The sequence below is a fragment of the Brachycentrus maculatus genome, unplaced genomic scaffold (genome assembly GCF_059751285.1).
Source record: "Brachycentrus maculatus isolate JH-2025_06_01 unplaced genomic scaffold, ASM5975128v1 h1tg000010l, whole genome shotgun sequence".
Classification (NCBI taxonomy): Eukaryota; Metazoa; Arthropoda; class Insecta; order Trichoptera; family Brachycentridae; genus Brachycentrus; species Brachycentrus maculatus.
The window spans coordinates 901304-918568 of record NW_028280764.1 but is presented as its reverse complement, the minus strand read 5'-3'; the positions used below and the strand labels follow the sequence as shown (position 1 = coordinate 918568).

Genomic DNA, 17265 nt, shown 5'->3' with positions numbered 1-17265 from the left:
CTTGGCAATTACAGGCCAATGCTGGCAAAAGTGGTCACATTATCACTGTATAACATTTACCATTCTAACTATGATTAAGGAATTCATTTGACTTCAAAAACTAAAGTATATTATGTATGTTCAATCATGGGTAGAATGTATGAATGTACACAGTGTATAAAGTGATCGCGTAAACCTACCGATAATAGGTCGTAAGCTCCGTATATGCCCAGACTTTCATATTCCTTGCCAAAAAAGTATTCCTCTCTGTTTATTATTATAATATATAATGGATTACATTTTGTAGGTACCTACCATTAAGAATTATTAACAATAATAAGAAGAAAAATCATCACCGAAGCGCGAGCATAGAGTTATAAAAAAATACAATAGTAAAACTACCATAAAGCAGAAAAATTCTTTATATTTGAAAATTAAATGATTAACAACTACAGGCGGCGCAGTGTAAACAAGTTTGAGTTTCTTAGACTTCGACCAATGAGTTGTTTAAAGTTGAGTTCAGAAAGAACAGGTGTTTGCAGCCGTTTGATTCCGTTGCCGTTTATTTTCGGAAATTCCCCTCAAATCTATTCTGCCTTTTATTATTAAAAACTGCCCAAACTAACAAAGTAGTAGAAAAACGTGCGCACCAGTTGGCACTTACTTACATAAATAATCATTTGTACCTACAACATAGGTACGTATAATAAATACTATTACATACTTAGCCATAAACACTAAAAATAATGTTCTTTATTATTCCAATGGCTTTTCAATAAACATCTCATAAAAGAATCAACTGAAAAAATCTACAATTAATAAGAATACAGTAAAATTTCACTTATCCGTTCATAAAGCTTAAATGTGCTGACTTACCGAACTAAAATGTGTGTGTTTATGTGTTTGTACCTATGTGTGCCACAATTACAAAAAAAACACTAAAATACAGAGAAAAAATGCATAGTTTAAATGTTAAAAATAAAACCCATTAAGATTTTTTGTAAATATTTGTATTCTTAATGTTGCTTAAAATAAAGTTAAAGTACAACGGTTTTATATGTACATATTTAAAAAAAATATAAATGTTATAAAATATTTTATAACATATTAGTACGATTTCACTACGTTATCGTAGCAGGAAATACACTTTGAGTCGATATTATGGGATAGGCAGTCAATGATTTCGGTTTTAAAATTAAGAAGTATAATAAAAAGCACCCATAAGATAATACTGTACTTAACGCAATCAGCGATGCCATGAAATTATACCACCAACCCTCCCACAGTCCCGACCAAAACCAAATCGCCGTCAACACAAAATTCTCCAATGTAACTCCTATAAAGTACAACCCGTACCACAACCTTACTTTTCTGTACTTCATTTTAAACTCGATAATGCAGAATACGTATATGTAACTTAAAAAGAAGTAAAATATTTTTCTATGTAATTCTTCAGACCAAGAGTTGCATAATAATAACAAAAGTATCGCTAAATAATGAGCGATACTAAAGTAAAAACAAGCATCGAGGTAAAAATAAGAAAATACTGCTAAAGTCATCATTCTCGACGTCAAGAAAAGTAACCACGAAATGAACGCTATGAATTTAGATACGCCGTCTTCTTGTTCTATACCCTTAATGGCCAATCTCCTCACTCTCACCGGGACATCAAAATCATCAGTTGCTTTGTACGTTCGCTTTGGGATCAAATCCATAATGTATTCTGCATTGCTCATTATCCTACTTCTCATGACTCCTAACGACCCTGGTCTCGGAGCTGGCGTCTCGGGTGGAGTTGTGTGTTTGGACATGTCCACAATATTGTAAGCTCTGGAGTCTCTGTTTTCCTGTCTTCTCAATTCAACTTCAGGACTCTCAATGATGGAAACTCTCAAACGTTTATTTTCTTCTTTGGCTGGAATTATTTCCGGTACATTATTTTCGACTAATAGGTGCTCTAATAAGACGTCATTATCGAATTCCGATTCCTTACGATCGGATGGGTTTTTATTAATTTTAGACACGTTCGGTATTTCGGAAAACATACTTTCATCTATAGCAGCAATATCTGTCGTGTACAATGCAGCACGGTCAGTTTCAGAAGGTATGAACACATCGTCTTCTTCACTGTCTTCGCGATATCTAGAAACTTCTCTTTCTATTTCGGAATTTACAACGCTTGGTGAATCTAACGGTAGACCTACAAAGTTCGAAATAAGCTCCCTAGGAGCTTTACTAATATGTGTTTGCGGCGTCATTGTGTATTGGGAAGCCAATATTTTATTTTGTTCCAGCCAAGGATAGCGATCGCCGAGAACCTTCCGTCTTTCAAACCTTTGGTAAGTGGTCGTGGTTACAGACATTCTCATTAAGGATGCTGCGACACTCAGCAGTTGCAGAGAAGCTGGAATCAAAAGGTAAAATTATTATTTCTTCTTTGTTTGACCCTTATTAGGCCCAGATGGGTTTAGGGTACATCGGATCGATGCGGTATTAACTTGATTTTTTACCATAAGTAGGCAACGTAATCAGTCTTGCACTGTTAGTCGCATATTCTTAGAATATATATTTAATGGGATACATAATATGTCAAAAGTGAGTTCAGAATGAAAGATATTGCTCCAATATGGGAAAGGAAATGGAAGAGGAATAGTTGCATGCCTGTACTGGTTCCAATAAGTTCCTGAAGTACGTGATTAAATAGTATATTACAGTATATGATATTGACATGTAATTATTGCATAAGTAATATAATACCATATTTAGAAATAAACAGAAATATCCAACTGTTTTTCTATTTTCAAACATTGATGGCATAAATTGTAGAATTTGAGTTTTGCAAATATAAAAAAGGAATACAATTTTTTTAATGTTTTTTCGTCAAAATTGTACTGTAAGCAACATTTTTATGACTAATTACAAATTAAAGTCAATAGAAAAATGCGAATAATCCACATAGTTTAGGAATAAAAATTACTTTCGTTCACAATACACAATTACTTGAATTACACTGTAAATAAATTCACTGATCTTAATTTTCTTAAACCTTTTATATGATTATTAAGTATATTTTGATTAAAATGTCAAAATTAATAATGAAAAATAGTAATAAAAACAAATAAATTCTCTTTAATTCGCTTCCTGGCTCAGTATGCAGTCTGCAAAATAGTGACACAGTAGTGAGTGAAATCAGTTCTGTGATTCCCATTCGATTAAAATTTCCTAGAAATGCGCAACGACCTCCCATTTCGAGTCATGTATCAAATGAATGGTCATTTTGAGAGATAAAATGTCTTCAATAGACACATCAGGATATTTTTTATTCATAAAGATAAAAAAGAAAATGATATTGTGGATACCTATGTATATCACTACGAATATAAACTAAATCTGATTTTGAGCATACTCGTAATCATAATAGCGTTTCTTTTTTTCTTCGAATTATTTTTTCCTCATTGATTAAATACTTTATTAATTTTTTTATTGTCACGATAAGAGTCAATTAAACTGTTGGCCCGATCAAAAGGGGACAGTTTCGCAATATAACGGTTTAATCCGTTCCGTCTGGCAATATGAGTTCTAAACCGGACCGAACGTTTGGTAATGTATGGTTGTGAGTGATATTTCCTTACCAGTTTCTGATTGCAGTTTCTCCTCGCGCAACAGAATGTAGAACTGCAGCAATATTTGAGGAGCGCAATGCAAATAGGCCTGTAGGAAAAAGTACAATTCTAAGGGGCTGGGAGCCAAGAGTAGGCCCAAGGCCTCTTCCACGCGCTCATCCTCACCCTGTAGGCTACCGAAGAATGCTTCCAACGACCAAAAAATGCGGTAGATGTATCTGAAAAATATTCAATGTCGATTCACATTTTTTCCCATTTTATATATAGCATAACATAAAAATATATGTATATGGGTGAAGTGCTGATATATTATAAAACACAAATTAGTCCATTTCATAATAATCACAATAGATTGTTTTTTCAAGAAACATTTTCCTTTTTAACACAAACGATGTTTATCATAAATTTCACATTTTGTATACGATGCTTACTGCATAATTCAAGCTTGTATTTCCAGGAAAATGCTGTTACGTACATACCACTGTTTTCGAAATTTTCTTTCTGGAAAAATCTAATGATACGTATGTCTATCAATGAAAAAAAATCATATATCACAACAAGATAGTACTGCATATTTCTATAATATTTGCATTAGATTGACCTATTTAAGAATACGATATATTGAAAATTATATAATACCAATGAATTAATATAATTCAATAACAAATATTATCCAAATAGCTATTCGACTACAAATGATAACAAATTGTTTATGTTTGCGATCACTTGGTTTATTAGTAAATTTAGATAGTCTTACCACTGTGGTAGAGTTTCGAATGTATTCCTTGTTTTGTGCCATAATCACAATTGCCCAATTACCCGCTTATTGTGGTTTATTACTTTTACTATAACTGTAAATTATATTATGGCTATTTTAAATTCCTTATAAATATGAACCTGTAGATAACAGCAAAGGGGAATCCAAGGAAGTTCCAGAGCTGGACTCCGAGGAAACGGATGTTTGCTCTGGCGAGGGGCTCTTCAGAAGGCCACGACGAGGGAGACGACACTGTGAAGATGAAGCTCGTCACTGCAGGCCACCACATCAGGAGTAATGTTACGGTTCCCCATCTAAGAATCAATTTAATATCTTAGTAGTTTAGAAGCGTTCGCGATAAAATCTACATCTTGTTTATGTTGTGTTTATGGTTGATGGCAGGACAGATTTATTTATACCTATAAGGGTTAGGCATTATTTAATTATAAAATATCTATGAGTTAAAGAAAAATACGAAATATTGTGATTTCAGTCACTGGCCTATTAAAACATGAAATAAATAAAATTATTTAACAGTATTTTGAAAATTTAACATTTGAATCAGGGTTTCCTGAAACTGTTTTCGACAGAACTGCCTACAATCCTATGGAACTGTCAAAACACCAATTCGTTTATGCATTTTAGAGTAATAATTTTTCTAAAACTACTGCATTCATCATCTGTTATTCCACTATAATTTGTACATTTTGCTGTGTATAAGTTATGGATTATATATTTTTGTAAGATCTTATTAATATTACCTGGGATTCTCGCTCATGAAATGCTGACACACTAAACTTATATCAGCCGCAATTAAAGTTAAATAAAGTGCGAGTAATAGAACTGAAGGTGAGAAAAAGTAAACAAGTATTCTATAGGGAACAGGTAACGGATAGCCTAAAGTTAAAGTGGGAACTGCATCTATCGATTTGCTCATATTGGTTACTTTAACATTTTATTTACAATAATCCACTGTGTCACTAGTATGGTTTTTATGATTTTTCCTCACATTTTTAACACTTATCACTGTAACTACTCGTTGTGCATGTAATTGTTTTGTTGTTTTGAATCACGAAATTATTTACAAGTATAAACGTATCATTTTGACACTCCTTAGTAATAATAGAAACATTTTAAATAGGCGTTTTCAGTGACTAACACTACAATCGATTGGCAGAGTACTCATAAGAGATAAGATAAGAATATTCCCGGAGAAAATTTGTTATATCATGATAATCACTATTATCGTGACGAGTTTGTGTATATTTTTTACACAAAAGACATTCTTTTCTAATTTATATATGTATATATATATATATATATATATATATATATATATATATATATATATATATATATATATATATATATATATATATATATATATATATATATATATATATATATATATATATATATATATATATATATATATATATATATATATATATATATATATATATATATATATATATATATATATATATATATATATATATATATATATATATATATATGTATATATATATATATATATATATATATATATATATATATATATATATATATATATATATATATATATATATATATATATATATATATATATATATATATATATATATATATATATATATATATATAATTTTAAAAGGGACTATTTACGTAGATTAAACGTTACACTCACCTAATACAAAACGTTTATTCTAGTGTTCACTATTATTTAAATACATTCTTTGATTGGTAATAATTCAAATATTTATCTTTAAAAGAATTATTGCAAAATGTTTTGTGTAATGTGTAATTTCTGTATCCTTTTTATAGGCACCTCATTCGCCTCCCAATTGATTATAATAATACTGTGACCCCAATCCGCACTGCATAGGGCACCGTGTCGGATGAACTTAGTCCTACTAACTTTAGAGAGAAATATATTTTATAAATAAGGATATACAGATTATATACTCGTAAATCAAGTAACTTAAGTAAAGTTGTGAAATCAGTGTAGTATAACCATGTATGTATTATACTGTCGATTTTTATTTTGCGATTTTCTTAACTTACGTTCGTAATTTGCAAATCGACGCCAACGTAAACCGAGCGCATATAAGTTTGGGGATTGCAAATATTAGGCGCAGGCGCTATTAATTTGCGAAAAAAATATATTTATATATATTTAATTTTATGATTCTGCATCAAAATGATAAGCTAGTAGAAATATTTGATTTACAATACATTTATTCGTAAATAAATTAATACAAATAAGTAATCATGAATGAAGAATTCTGCCAATTTACTAATTTGAACCATAGATCATCTATGAGGTTTTTCTCTTAAAAAACATTTTGTGTTCCCTTGCAACATACAGGTATACAACTTTTTGAAATTTAAGTACAGTGATACCTCACATAACGAATGTTAGTCTAATAACTCTCTTTCTCTGTCTGATAATGAGGAGGAGCAATCAAATCATCCAATCTCAAGTGCTTTCATCAAGGACATCCTAGTCGAATGGGGAGAGGTTCAGGAGCTTACCAACACTTACTATCCAAACTCAGCTGAGGCCAACAGGATCAACGATCTCTACAACGACATCCTCCACCAGTTATTTCCGGCAGGTGTTAAAGAAGAGGGAGAAACGGACAACCTTGGAAAAAAATTAGGAAGCAAATAATGGTACAAGAGGATCTGACCCTGCAAGCCTCAGTAGACTTTCGTAAATCTGAATCTGACTAAAAAATAGAAAGCGCCATAAATATCATACCCAGAGTTCCATATCAATATGCTTCTTTGTCTATGCCTCAATGTTGAAATATTTAGAAATCTTAAAATAAATAATTATTGATGCATAAAAAATGAATAATGGAAAGATTCTATTTGTAAGACAAACATGTCACTTTTCATTTTTATTTGAAAATATATATTTTTTGTATTGTATAATACCTTCCTTAGGGCTGAAAAAAGATACATATATCGAAATGGAAAAAAAACTATATTGGCCTGTCCTACGAATACTATTGTAAACAGCAAAATGTAATTTTACAGAAGAATCTTAATGTGATTTTTTACATAAGTACACATATATTCTTACATTTTTACTTGAGTTTTAGAACTGAAGATACAATTAAATAATTATGCTTTTTTACAACATCGACATTTTGTACACATCAAGATGCCTTTTTTGCCCAGAAATATGACATTTAGGTTAAAAATTAAATTTTTTCAAAACATGTTCAAAAATAAATTTATTTAAAAAAAAGCAAAATGATATATTTTACTTAAGTTTATATTACTTCATATTTACCTTCAGTACAATTGTATATGGGATCATCAAAGGAACACATGTAATTTTTAAGTGGTTGATTAAACATTTTAAAAATAACGTTACATTATAAATATGCAATATATGAATTACCAGGAATAAATTTGAGAACAAATAAATAATTAATAAAAGAAAAATAAAAAACAAATCTTTTTTTATTATATCCACTATAAGTCATGTAAATAATTGGTAAAAAGTTGGTTTAATCCTTCGCTGGTTTCAAATCATGTAAAAATATATCATTTCTTTGCAGTATTTTTGATAAATGAGTTTCCGTTTTAAGGCATTTAGGGTCAAATTCAGAGCCAACACTCCATAACGTCTCTAAATCATAATATTCTCTTGCATCTTCAGAAAATACATGAAGTATAATGTTACCTGAAAAAAAAACAAATATTGCATTCATTTATCAATTGTAATGATAAAATCATGTGAAATCATTTTCCAAATTCAAAATATTAATTTGGAATTTTCAAATTACAAAGAAAATTCAGACATAACTGGATAAAAATGCTAACAAATGATCAAGACTTCCAAATTCCCTTCTTAATTTTACTAACCTAAATCTATTGCTATCCAATCGTTAGAATTCTTGCCTTCAAGTACGGGAATTTTATCATTTTTGTTTCGTTTTCGTTTAAATAATTTTAAAGTAAATTCAGCCATCGCTATCATATGTTTAACATTACGTCCTGTTATTATGCAAATATAGTCAACGTATTTATGTTTGGCAGGAACGGAAACAACAAAAATGTCTCTCGCTTTTTCTCTCTGAAGTATATCAACCAACTGATGTATATCATACACGCCTGTTATTCCTCCTAGAAAGGAAAAAAACATATAAATCGTAATTATCAAATAAATTGAAAGCTTTAATATAATTAAACAGCCAACTGTTTATGTAAGTAAAGCAAAACATAAAGTAACATAAAGTAGCTTCAGGAATAGTGACAATATATAATATCACTCTTTTATAATATCATGCATTCATTGGAATAAAATACATACCCGGATACAATATTAGTTGAATTATAAAGCGTAAATTTAAAACATCTCAACTGTAGTAACAAATAAAATGTAATGCATTTTTTTATTATTTTAAATTCTGAACGCCTTTTTTAATTTGAGTCGCAGAATTCTTTGGCTTTGTTGTATTTTTAATATTTTGTTAAATATATCTGAGAGATACAAGCTGAATATCTATATATCTAGGTAAATATATATTTTTGCACATATTACGGTAATTTTAGTGTTACATATAATGTCAATTATAGGTTCAATATTTGTTCCAATGACATTGTAACCAAGCTTCACTGAACCCAAAAAGCTATCTTTAAAGCTAGTATAGTTTCAAACTTACTGTTAGTATCAAGGCCCTGAAATTCGTCATAGTCATCAATTACTTCAAGGTAGGGAGCTGCGATTTCCTCACTAGTGTTTCTAATTATAGTAGAATCAGCATCTTCAAACACTTTGTACTTTCCTCCAACTGCCGAGGGAGCATTGTTCGTTTTTGTATCGGGAGCATTGCTTGTGCTTGTATCGGGTGCTTTAGCAATTGGTATCTTTCTTGGGTAATATGATATATTACTACTATGTAACATATTAACATGAACAATATTAACGCGAGAGATATTTAAACAATTAACATATTTTATTACATGACAACACAAAGATTTTGAAAATGGGGTTAACATGACGATTTGATATTTTTTTCAACAAAAGGTACTTATATAACTCTGAATAGCTATTAAATCCTTTTTGAAGAATAACGAAGTTATTTTTTACTATTCACTTAATTTTCAAATTCTAGGTTAGAGGCATTTTGTGTCGATAAATACCATAGATAAAATCTACTTAAACTGACATTTGACTCGTGAATGTTGCCATAATATTAAAACATGACATTTTTATTTTTATTATTTTATATATCACTATCATCATCACTGTATTATTATCCAAATATTTATAAGCGCCCCTGAGGTAGTATTTTACGAAAATAGTGGTCTAAAAATTATCCATAAAGACAAAAAAGACGATTCCGATTAGAATTCGTAATCGGATTCGAATCATATGTTTTCGCCCTAAGAAGTGTGTCTTTGGTTCGCACTAGAAACCGAAACGACGAGATCGGGTCCAATCGTGTGCAAGCGGATAAATATAAATAGTTTTTTGGTTTTATCTTCGGGTTCGGGCAGCCTGTGATATCTCGCGGCCATCTTTGATTCCTGCGGTAAGAAGGGTATGAAGGGGAAAAAAATAAATTTTTCGATAGACCTTGCGCAGTAGCTATTTACCGAATGACGTATCCGAGGATCTGAATGGGCTAAATTATGACGTCATGCGCAGAACAATACGAGTTTAAAAATACCTTCTATCATTTCAACTGTGGTTTACCCCCTCCCCAACCATCAAAACATATGATTTCGGTAGGTAAACAAAACTTCACCAAGATGGCCGTTTTCCCGTTGGCTTGCGGACCATTCCATTATCACGGGTATTTTTTTTGGAATCATTTGAAATAAAATGGTTTATACAAATATTATTAGTTTATATCATCTCTGTTTTGTTTCAGGTGTAAGATTTCAACTAGGCATTCTATATCAATCCAAAAGGAATCAATGTTTCACTGCCAAACATATATTGTGCAAGAAACGTAAGTTTAAATTATTTGCTGATGTTTATCATTTCTGCATTATCACTTTCATTATGTTGTGTAACGTTAAACTAATGTTTTTTTTAATTATTATTTATAGTTTGTATGTAACTCAGAACTTCGTATATTTAATCTTGAATTCAACCGAATTTAGACGGCCATTTTACTACGCACTTGTTTTCTCCGGTTAATTTTAAAATTATTCAAAATATTACATATTTATGTTATTATATTTTAATTGTAATGGTTTTTACAAATTTCTTTTTTATTTCAGGGTGTATGGATAAGATTTCAATCAGGCATTATATAACAAAACGAATCTTGGTTTTTGTTTTTGAGTTTCGAGAATCGAATTTGTTTCGAGAATCGAATTTGTTTCGAGAATCCAAATCAAGAATTGATGTTTGAGATATACATTTTCCCTGTGAACGAACGAACAAAGGGATGTTATTTAATATCAGTGCACTAGATTTAAATTTATCACTAATTGGATCTTTCCTCAACCTGCCTCTGCTAAACGAGTATTCTTTAGCAACGAAATACGACGTAAGTTAATTATCTGTTGATGTTTATTATGCTTATTTTATTAGCTATTTTTTGTACTATGTTACACGCAATATATATATACAATGACAGATTTAGAAGGGTTTGAATATCCTGATTTCTATAGGACAATACATAACAATGCCGAAGTGGTGAGGAGGATGTTTTACAATGGGTAGTTGCAGTCATCAAGAAGTACTTCTCCTTGTATCATGATTGAAAGTGAAATAGCAGAAAAAGGGAACCTTAGAAGAGAGGATAAAAGCGAAGATAGCAAAGAAGAAACAACACTGCAAAAAATTAAGTTTTCAGTGTTAAGATCGCATCTCGATGATCTAATAACATTTATCAACTACTCGTCAGATAACGAAGTTCTACTATATTGTATGCATTTTCGTAAATTTAGAGGGTTGATTGAAAAAAATTGTTGTTTTTTGAAAGAGTGCAAACAAAACATTTCAAAGCTGGATTACTGAAAGCGTATCGATATCAAACAGCAACATCACTTCACGACGAGTGTTCGAAGACAATATTTTTTTTTTAGTTTTGCATTGTTTATTTATATCTAAATACAGTGTTCATATTTTGAACAAGAAAAAAATGTTTATTTTAAACCTATTTTCTAACCCATTCTCTCCAATTAGTCCATTTTATCGAGGTTTTATTTCTCATATACATGTATATAGATTCTTGTGGCTCTATTACATACCCAATATTAATTTAATTATATTCTTACAGCTCTCCGTTCCGAGTTATCTAGTGCTAGCGGAGCTCTCTAATTATTATGAGCAGCTAGCAGAGCCTCTTTGTTTACTCTTGAACCCCGGTGTATGTATCTTTTTCTTTTGTGAAATCATTTATTTTACTTCAATAATATTTTAAAATCAATATATTATGTCTTGGTATTAATTAAGTTAAATTTTTCAGCTCTTTATTCCGTGTTACCGAGTACTAGCAGAGCTATCCAATGGAATCAGCAGCTAGCAGACCCTTTTTATTAGCTACTGAACCATGTGGTATGTATCTTCCCATTAATGTAATTATCAAATTTCTTATTCATTCGTTCTCATACACACCTTTTAATATTATACACGTTTCTGTGGAATTCTATGTTAAAATATTTTACTACTTTACATTTGATGCAATATAATTTATTTTAGGAGTACAGCCACCCGTTTTGTCAATTTTATTGGAGAATCGAGAGTTTCTAATCTGACTCCAAGGAATCAAAAGCTGAACATGGGCGATGAAGACGAAGAAGCAACTTCGATATGTTCAAAAGAAATCGACAACATTTGAACAATGGCACATTGCTGCTCGTAGATATTAAGAGGGGAAAGTATTAGTATAATACCTTTCGTTGTTAAATCTGATTCCTTATAGATTTATTTAATGTCAGATCAAACAATCGCATCGCCATAAAAGGTAGATGATATACCTGAAAAGATAAAGCTCTTGCTATCGCTTTATATACAGAAGGACCTAAGGGCTACAGGTTACTGGCTAAACTCTGCTTTGCCTTCTCCAGTAACCATTGAAAAATAACTATACTTAATTAGGCTGAAACCCGGCATTAATGACATATTATTTACCAATTTAAAAACAAAAGAATATAAAATTATATATTATTATTATGATATATCATAATAATGATAGATCAGTAAAAACTTGTACATAATTGTTATATTTTATGAAATGAGTCCTCATGTAAATTTCAATTTACGAAATGGATTTATCGAATTGCAATGTTTTTCGATCACACATTAACTATTAGGATAAAAGGGCTTTACACACCTTACAAGCAACCTCAATAATTTTCTTTTTTTGAAAGTGGTGCTAAACATGCAGATCTGAAGGGTATTGTTCTAACTACAAAGAAATTTATTTTATTTGGCCTTAAGCCTATAGCTATTGTGTGATCAGGGTACCACTGTGTTATTCTAAAATTGTTCAAATGAGGCCGATCTTATTTATTTATATCTAAAAGTACATTTCTATAATATATAGGTCCAAGAAAACTCTTCAGTATTCCTGGTGACTTTACAATTCGATATATGTATTTAACAATATTTCTTTATTGATATGAAACATAAATACAATATTTGGTAATGCCTTAAGCACTTTCGTTTAAAGTAATGCACATTAGTTGTAAACAAGAAGGCTTTTTGGGACCTAGTTTGAGCATTTGAGCACTACACTGAATTTTACTGTCCGGCAGTCAGGTTAGCATGAAAAAACAGATGATTGGCTTGTGCACTTGTCCGTCTTTCTCCGGATCGGTGCGCTCGATCGGTGCACGATCATGGTTAGCATGAACTCGATCACTAAAGCTAAACCGTTGAAATAATTTTTATTTGCAATAACCGGACTGCCAAACAGTAAAATTCCGTGTAGTGCACAAGTGCCCTTAGGGCGTTTGTCCACTACACGGCATTTTACCGTCCGGCACGTCAGTTAGCATTTTTAAACGACGATTGGCTTGGATTGGCTTGTGCTTTACTCCATCTTTCTTCGGATCGGAGCTCTTGATAGATGCGTGAACACGTTGCGCGTAAATTCGATCACGCTACACTGTCGTAGTCGCTTTCACTTTTCAAAACCTGACTGCCGGAGGGTAAAATTCTGGGTAGTGGACAAGTGCCCTTTGTGTGTGTAATTTTAAGTACAATAATAATTTTATATATTCCTGTAATATTGTAATTTTCTTTGATTTGATCCAGAAGGTTATAGGTTTAAGAGAACTAAGAGTTCTAACAACTCGAGTATGTAATTGGTTCACCTTCCGGTTCAGTCAAAGTATGGATATAATAAACCTTTTTACCAGCTAAATGATTTTTTCATTTTTCAATTTCATTGAATAATGTCAAAATCAATATAGCCTAAATATGTCATCAACATAAAACTCTGTAAAATGCGTATTTTGCCATTTTCCTGAAAAGGCGGGAAAATGACGAAACGCATTTTACAGAGTTTCATGTCGATGGCATTTTTAGGTTATTTTGATTTTGACATTTGAGCTTCTTCTTCCTTTTTTTCTCTATAAGGCTGTCGAGTGCATCGATCAGCTGATTTTTCTGCGTAGGTTATTTTTTAGTGTGAATAGTGAGAATATTTAATTTTCTTGATTTTTTTCAACACGTATAATCATTTACCATACTAATTTGACAAAGATATCAATCTTTACTAGTATATAATCTTTGGGTTCGGGGATGTGGCTCCAAAGATTTGACGGCGGCATTGTGGAGGTATTTCTATTAAAAATAATTATAATATAAGCTTATATATGAGATGTTATTTATTAAATGTTAATATTTGTCCTGTTTTTACCCTGAAGTTCCCTAATACCAGTCAAAATAATAAATAAACAGAATGTAAAAATCTTACAATACAGAAATGGGTTGGGTTGGCATGTAATTGTTTTTTTGTTGTTTTGTATTGTTTCAGAAACCGCCTTTCATGATGAATTGTTCCTGAGACGAAAGTAAGGCTTAAGCGCCTTATAAGATTTTCACTCTTGTACAATGTGCACCAGTAACTTGACGTTAAGTGTATATTAGATATTGCTTCTTAAGCAGGCAAATTTTATAATGGGGAACCAGAGCAGTTGCTGTTCTTATAGTAGCCCACTGCCTATAAGGAAGGATATAGCCACACCAGAAGAGCATCTCCCAGAAGGAGAAGTGAGTGTTACTAACCTCCAGCACATTAGCGAAAGAGAGGCAGATGATGGAGATGCTGACCCGTCACAAGATCCTATGACCGGGACCATATTTATGGAAAGGTCGAAGGCGTCGCTGGAGAATGGTATCACCAGAAAGAGAAGTCAGCATCAGATAGCAGATACAAAATTAAAGAAAAGTAGTTCATGTTCCACCATTTACCTGGATGACAGTACAGTATCTCAACCTAATCTTAAAAATACAGTGAAGTGTGTAGCTTTAGCTATATATTATCATATTAAGAACAGAACATCACAAAGACAATTGGATATTTTCGATGAAAAACTCCATCCTCTCACCCGGGGCGGAGTAAGTGACGATTACGAGAAGTACAATCCCGAGCACAGGCAGATTTACAAGTTCGTCAGGACACTGTTCAATGCCGCTCAGTTGACCGCCGAGTGCGCTATCATCACGCTGGTGTACCTGGAGAGGCTACTGATCTGCGCCGAATTGGACATCGCTCCCTCCAACTGGAAGAGAATTGTCCTGGGGGCCATACTTTTAGCGAGCAAGGTGTGGGACGATCAGGCAGTTTGGAATGTGGATTATTGCCAAATCTTGAAAGATATTACTGTAGAGGATATGAATGAATTGGAAAGGCAATTTCTAGAAATGTTGCAGTTTAATATCAACGTTCCTTCTAGTGTATATGTTAAGTACTATTTTGACCTTCGTACTTTAGCGGAAGCGAATGACTTGTCGTTCCCGAGCGAGCCTCTGAGCAAGGACCGCGCGCAGAAGTTAGAAGCTATGTCTCGAGTGATGGAAGACAAGATCAATGCGGAGCTTCTGAAGAACGGTGTCAAAAAGTGGTCGAGTATGGACAATGTTAGCCAACCCGGAGGACCGAGAAGAAGTGTTGCCATACTTTCTTGAAGTCACTATTCTCACGAAATGACTTGTTTAAAACAAGAACATTTAACCAAAGTTTTTGTAGTGTCAACTTAAATTTTAGCTAATATTTATAGAGCATAAAACAGTTTGTACTTTATCTCCTAAGCTTTTCTATAATATTTTTTAAACGAGATATACTAACTGCCTTTTAATTTTATAAATGAATAATATATGTGATATGATGAATAAATTATGATTTTATGTACTTGGGTTGAGATTTTGTAATGTTTTTTCCCATATTTATTTTTTCTGAAAAAAAAATTATATTAAAAATATATACTTTTGCTCACAGGAAAATGTACTAAGCAGGGGATAATACATTTAAGTAAACATTTTTGAAAAGTTAATTATTATTTTTACTGAACGAGGGAATAGTTGGATACATAAAATCGCTGAAAATTCTCCTTGTTTGGCTATTCTACAAAATTTTTGCACTTAAAGCAATATTTTTGGACAACTTACGATGTCAGTGGAAATTGTATATAACCCCTAAGAGAACTTTGAGCAAAAGTGATTTTTTTTACTAAAAATTAAAAAAAAAACATATACACATGTACATAAACAAAATACTGAGTAAGAACAAAATACTTCTACTTATATTTTATTTGACCATGAACTGAGTTTCATCATTACTGACATCGTCTGAAAGGTAGCAAAAACTTATGTCATATAAAACAAGGCGTGAATTTTGAACAATGATTTTATATAAATTTCTCTGAGGAAACAAATTCAACTTAAATAAATTTAAGCAATGTATTAAAATAATATTTACATAAAAACAGACTTGTTTTGTATATGACATAAAATTTTGTCTTGCCTCCCACCAGTCTGATGATATTGATAATGACGAATATCGGTCATTAGTCAAAATAAAAGGAGAAAAACCTATTTAGTCGTTTATATAAAATGAAGTCCCACCAAGAAATGTGAGTAAAAAAAAGTTAATAAAATGCTGTAGTAATAAAAAAATTAAACTGTTTATTCTCGTGTATAAAATACCAATCACCACATTTGGACTTTCACACTCTGAATTGATGCTTGTGTACCTGTATCTATAGTTATTTTTCATCTCAAGTTTTATTTAATAGATTTGACTCACATTGTCTTAGGTTCAATTCTATAAAAGAAGTATGGTGTAATAGCCAATTATATGTTGTTACAGTGATAATTAGTTAGCACTGGTGATTAGCATGTAGAACGCTTATAATTTTACCTTGGAGTATAAAATGAAAGAGAAATTATCATTTATTATTATTCTAATGAGGTAGCAGGAATCAAAACAATGTATTTCAACACAATATAAGTAACATTCCTATAAAACACATAGTAAGTGTTAGGAACTTCAAAACTAGCCTGAATATTTCGATATTGACTTAACATATCAGCATGTTTGTAAAGGTTGTTTAAACTCTTAAGATGTGGTTCTAATCAAATGTTAGAGTACTACTTATATGTGAACAATACACAAACTCGAGTTTAAGAACTGTGTCTAATATGGTAATGCACTAGACAAAAGATAAGAATTGAGAATGTTCATTCGTAATCTTCGAAAAATGAGTGCTTTGCATAAAGTAGTACATAGTAGTATGTAAGTGTTAAGAACTTTGTACAAATTTGTTTTAGGCTTGGGATTTTATTTATAATTTTTTTAATTAAGTCATCAATCAGGATCTAAGACCAACAATAAATAATACTTGAGGATATCAGGTACATAATAAAAATTCTCCAGTAAAGTAATTTGAGAAATTCACATAAAAACTATATATATT

At 31.3% G+C, this 17265-nt stretch overlaps 3 protein-coding genes and 2 long non-coding RNA genes across 5 annotated transcripts; 3 read left to right on the top strand and 2 right to left on the bottom strand.

The window, feature by feature from the left end:
• Positions 1-978: 978 nt before the first annotated feature.
• Positions 979-5497, bottom strand: LOC148313533 (uncharacterized). Its single transcript, XM_088261912.1, has 4 exons — positions 5121-5497; positions 4500-4673; positions 3612-3820; positions 979-2383 (listed from the first exon to the last, which is right to left on the bottom strand). The coding sequence occupies exons 1-4, from the start codon at positions 5294-5296 to the stop codon at positions 1101-1103; spliced, it is 1842 nt and encodes a 613-aa protein (XP_088118038.1). The 5' UTR covers positions 5297-5497; the 3' UTR covers positions 979-1100.
• A 2321-nt stretch (positions 5498-7818) lies between these two features.
• RsfS312 (ribosomal silencing factor RsfS-like protein, 312) lies at positions 7819-9584 on the bottom strand. The gene is made up of 3 exons (XM_088261584.1): positions 9042-9584; positions 8242-8502; positions 7819-8059 (listed from the first exon to the last, which is right to left on the bottom strand). The coding sequence occupies exons 1-3, from the start codon at positions 9376-9378 to the stop codon at positions 7884-7886; spliced, it is 774 nt and encodes a 257-aa protein (XP_088117710.1). The 5' UTR covers positions 9379-9584; the 3' UTR covers positions 7819-7883.
• Positions 9585-9899: 315 nt separating this feature from the next.
• LOC148313531 (uncharacterized) lies at positions 9900-10704 on the top strand. The gene is made up of 3 exons (XR_015837664.1): positions 9900-10178; positions 10257-10337; positions 10612-10704. It is a non-coding gene; the product is annotated as an uncharacterized LOC148313531 (long non-coding RNA).
• Positions 10700-13709, top strand: LOC148313530 (uncharacterized). Its single transcript, XR_015837663.1, has 4 exons — positions 10700-10883; positions 11619-11708; positions 11808-11896; positions 12041-13709. It is a non-coding gene; the product is annotated as an uncharacterized LOC148313530 (long non-coding RNA).
• A 376-nt stretch (positions 13710-14085) lies between these two features.
• Positions 14086-16033, top strand: CycY (cyclin Y). Its single transcript, XM_088261503.1, has 2 exons — positions 14086-14125; positions 14325-16033. The coding sequence occupies exon 2, from the start codon at positions 14468-14470 to the stop codon at positions 15476-15478; it is 1011 nt and encodes a 336-aa protein (XP_088117629.1). The 5' UTR covers positions 14086-14125; positions 14325-14467; the 3' UTR covers positions 15479-16033.
• The last annotated feature ends 1232 nt before the right edge of the window (positions 16034-17265 follow it).

Bases quoted from the DNA above. Each gene is read 5' to 3' on its own strand.
- LOC148313533 (XM_088261912.1), bottom strand. From the start codon at position 5,296: ATGAGCAAATCGATAGATGCAGTTCCCACTTTAACTTTAGGCTATCCG. The intron at 3,821-4,499 runs GTTCATATTTAT...AATATTTTTCAG, and splicing joins CCCTTTGCTGTTATCTACAG to ATACATCTACCGCATTTTTT. The intron at 2,384-3,611 runs GTAAGGAAATAT...TTTTGATTCCAG, and splicing joins GAAACTGCAATCAGAAACTG to CTTCTCTGCAACTGCTGAGT.
- RsfS312 (XM_088261584.1), bottom strand. From the start codon at position 9,378: ATGTTAACCCCATTTTCAAAATCTTTGTGTTGTCATGTAATAAAATAT. The intron at 8,503-9,041 runs GTAAGTTTGAAA...TTTCCTTTCTAG, and splicing joins TCAGGGCCTTGATACTAACA to GAGGAATAACAGGCGTGTAT. The intron at 8,060-8,241 runs GTTAGTAAAATT...TTTTTTTTTCAG, and splicing joins TTGGATAGCAATAGATTTAG to GTAACATTATACTTCATGTA.
- CycY (XM_088261503.1), top strand. From the start codon at position 14,468: ATGGGGAACCAGAGCAGTTGCTGTTCTTATAGTAGCCCACTGCCTATA.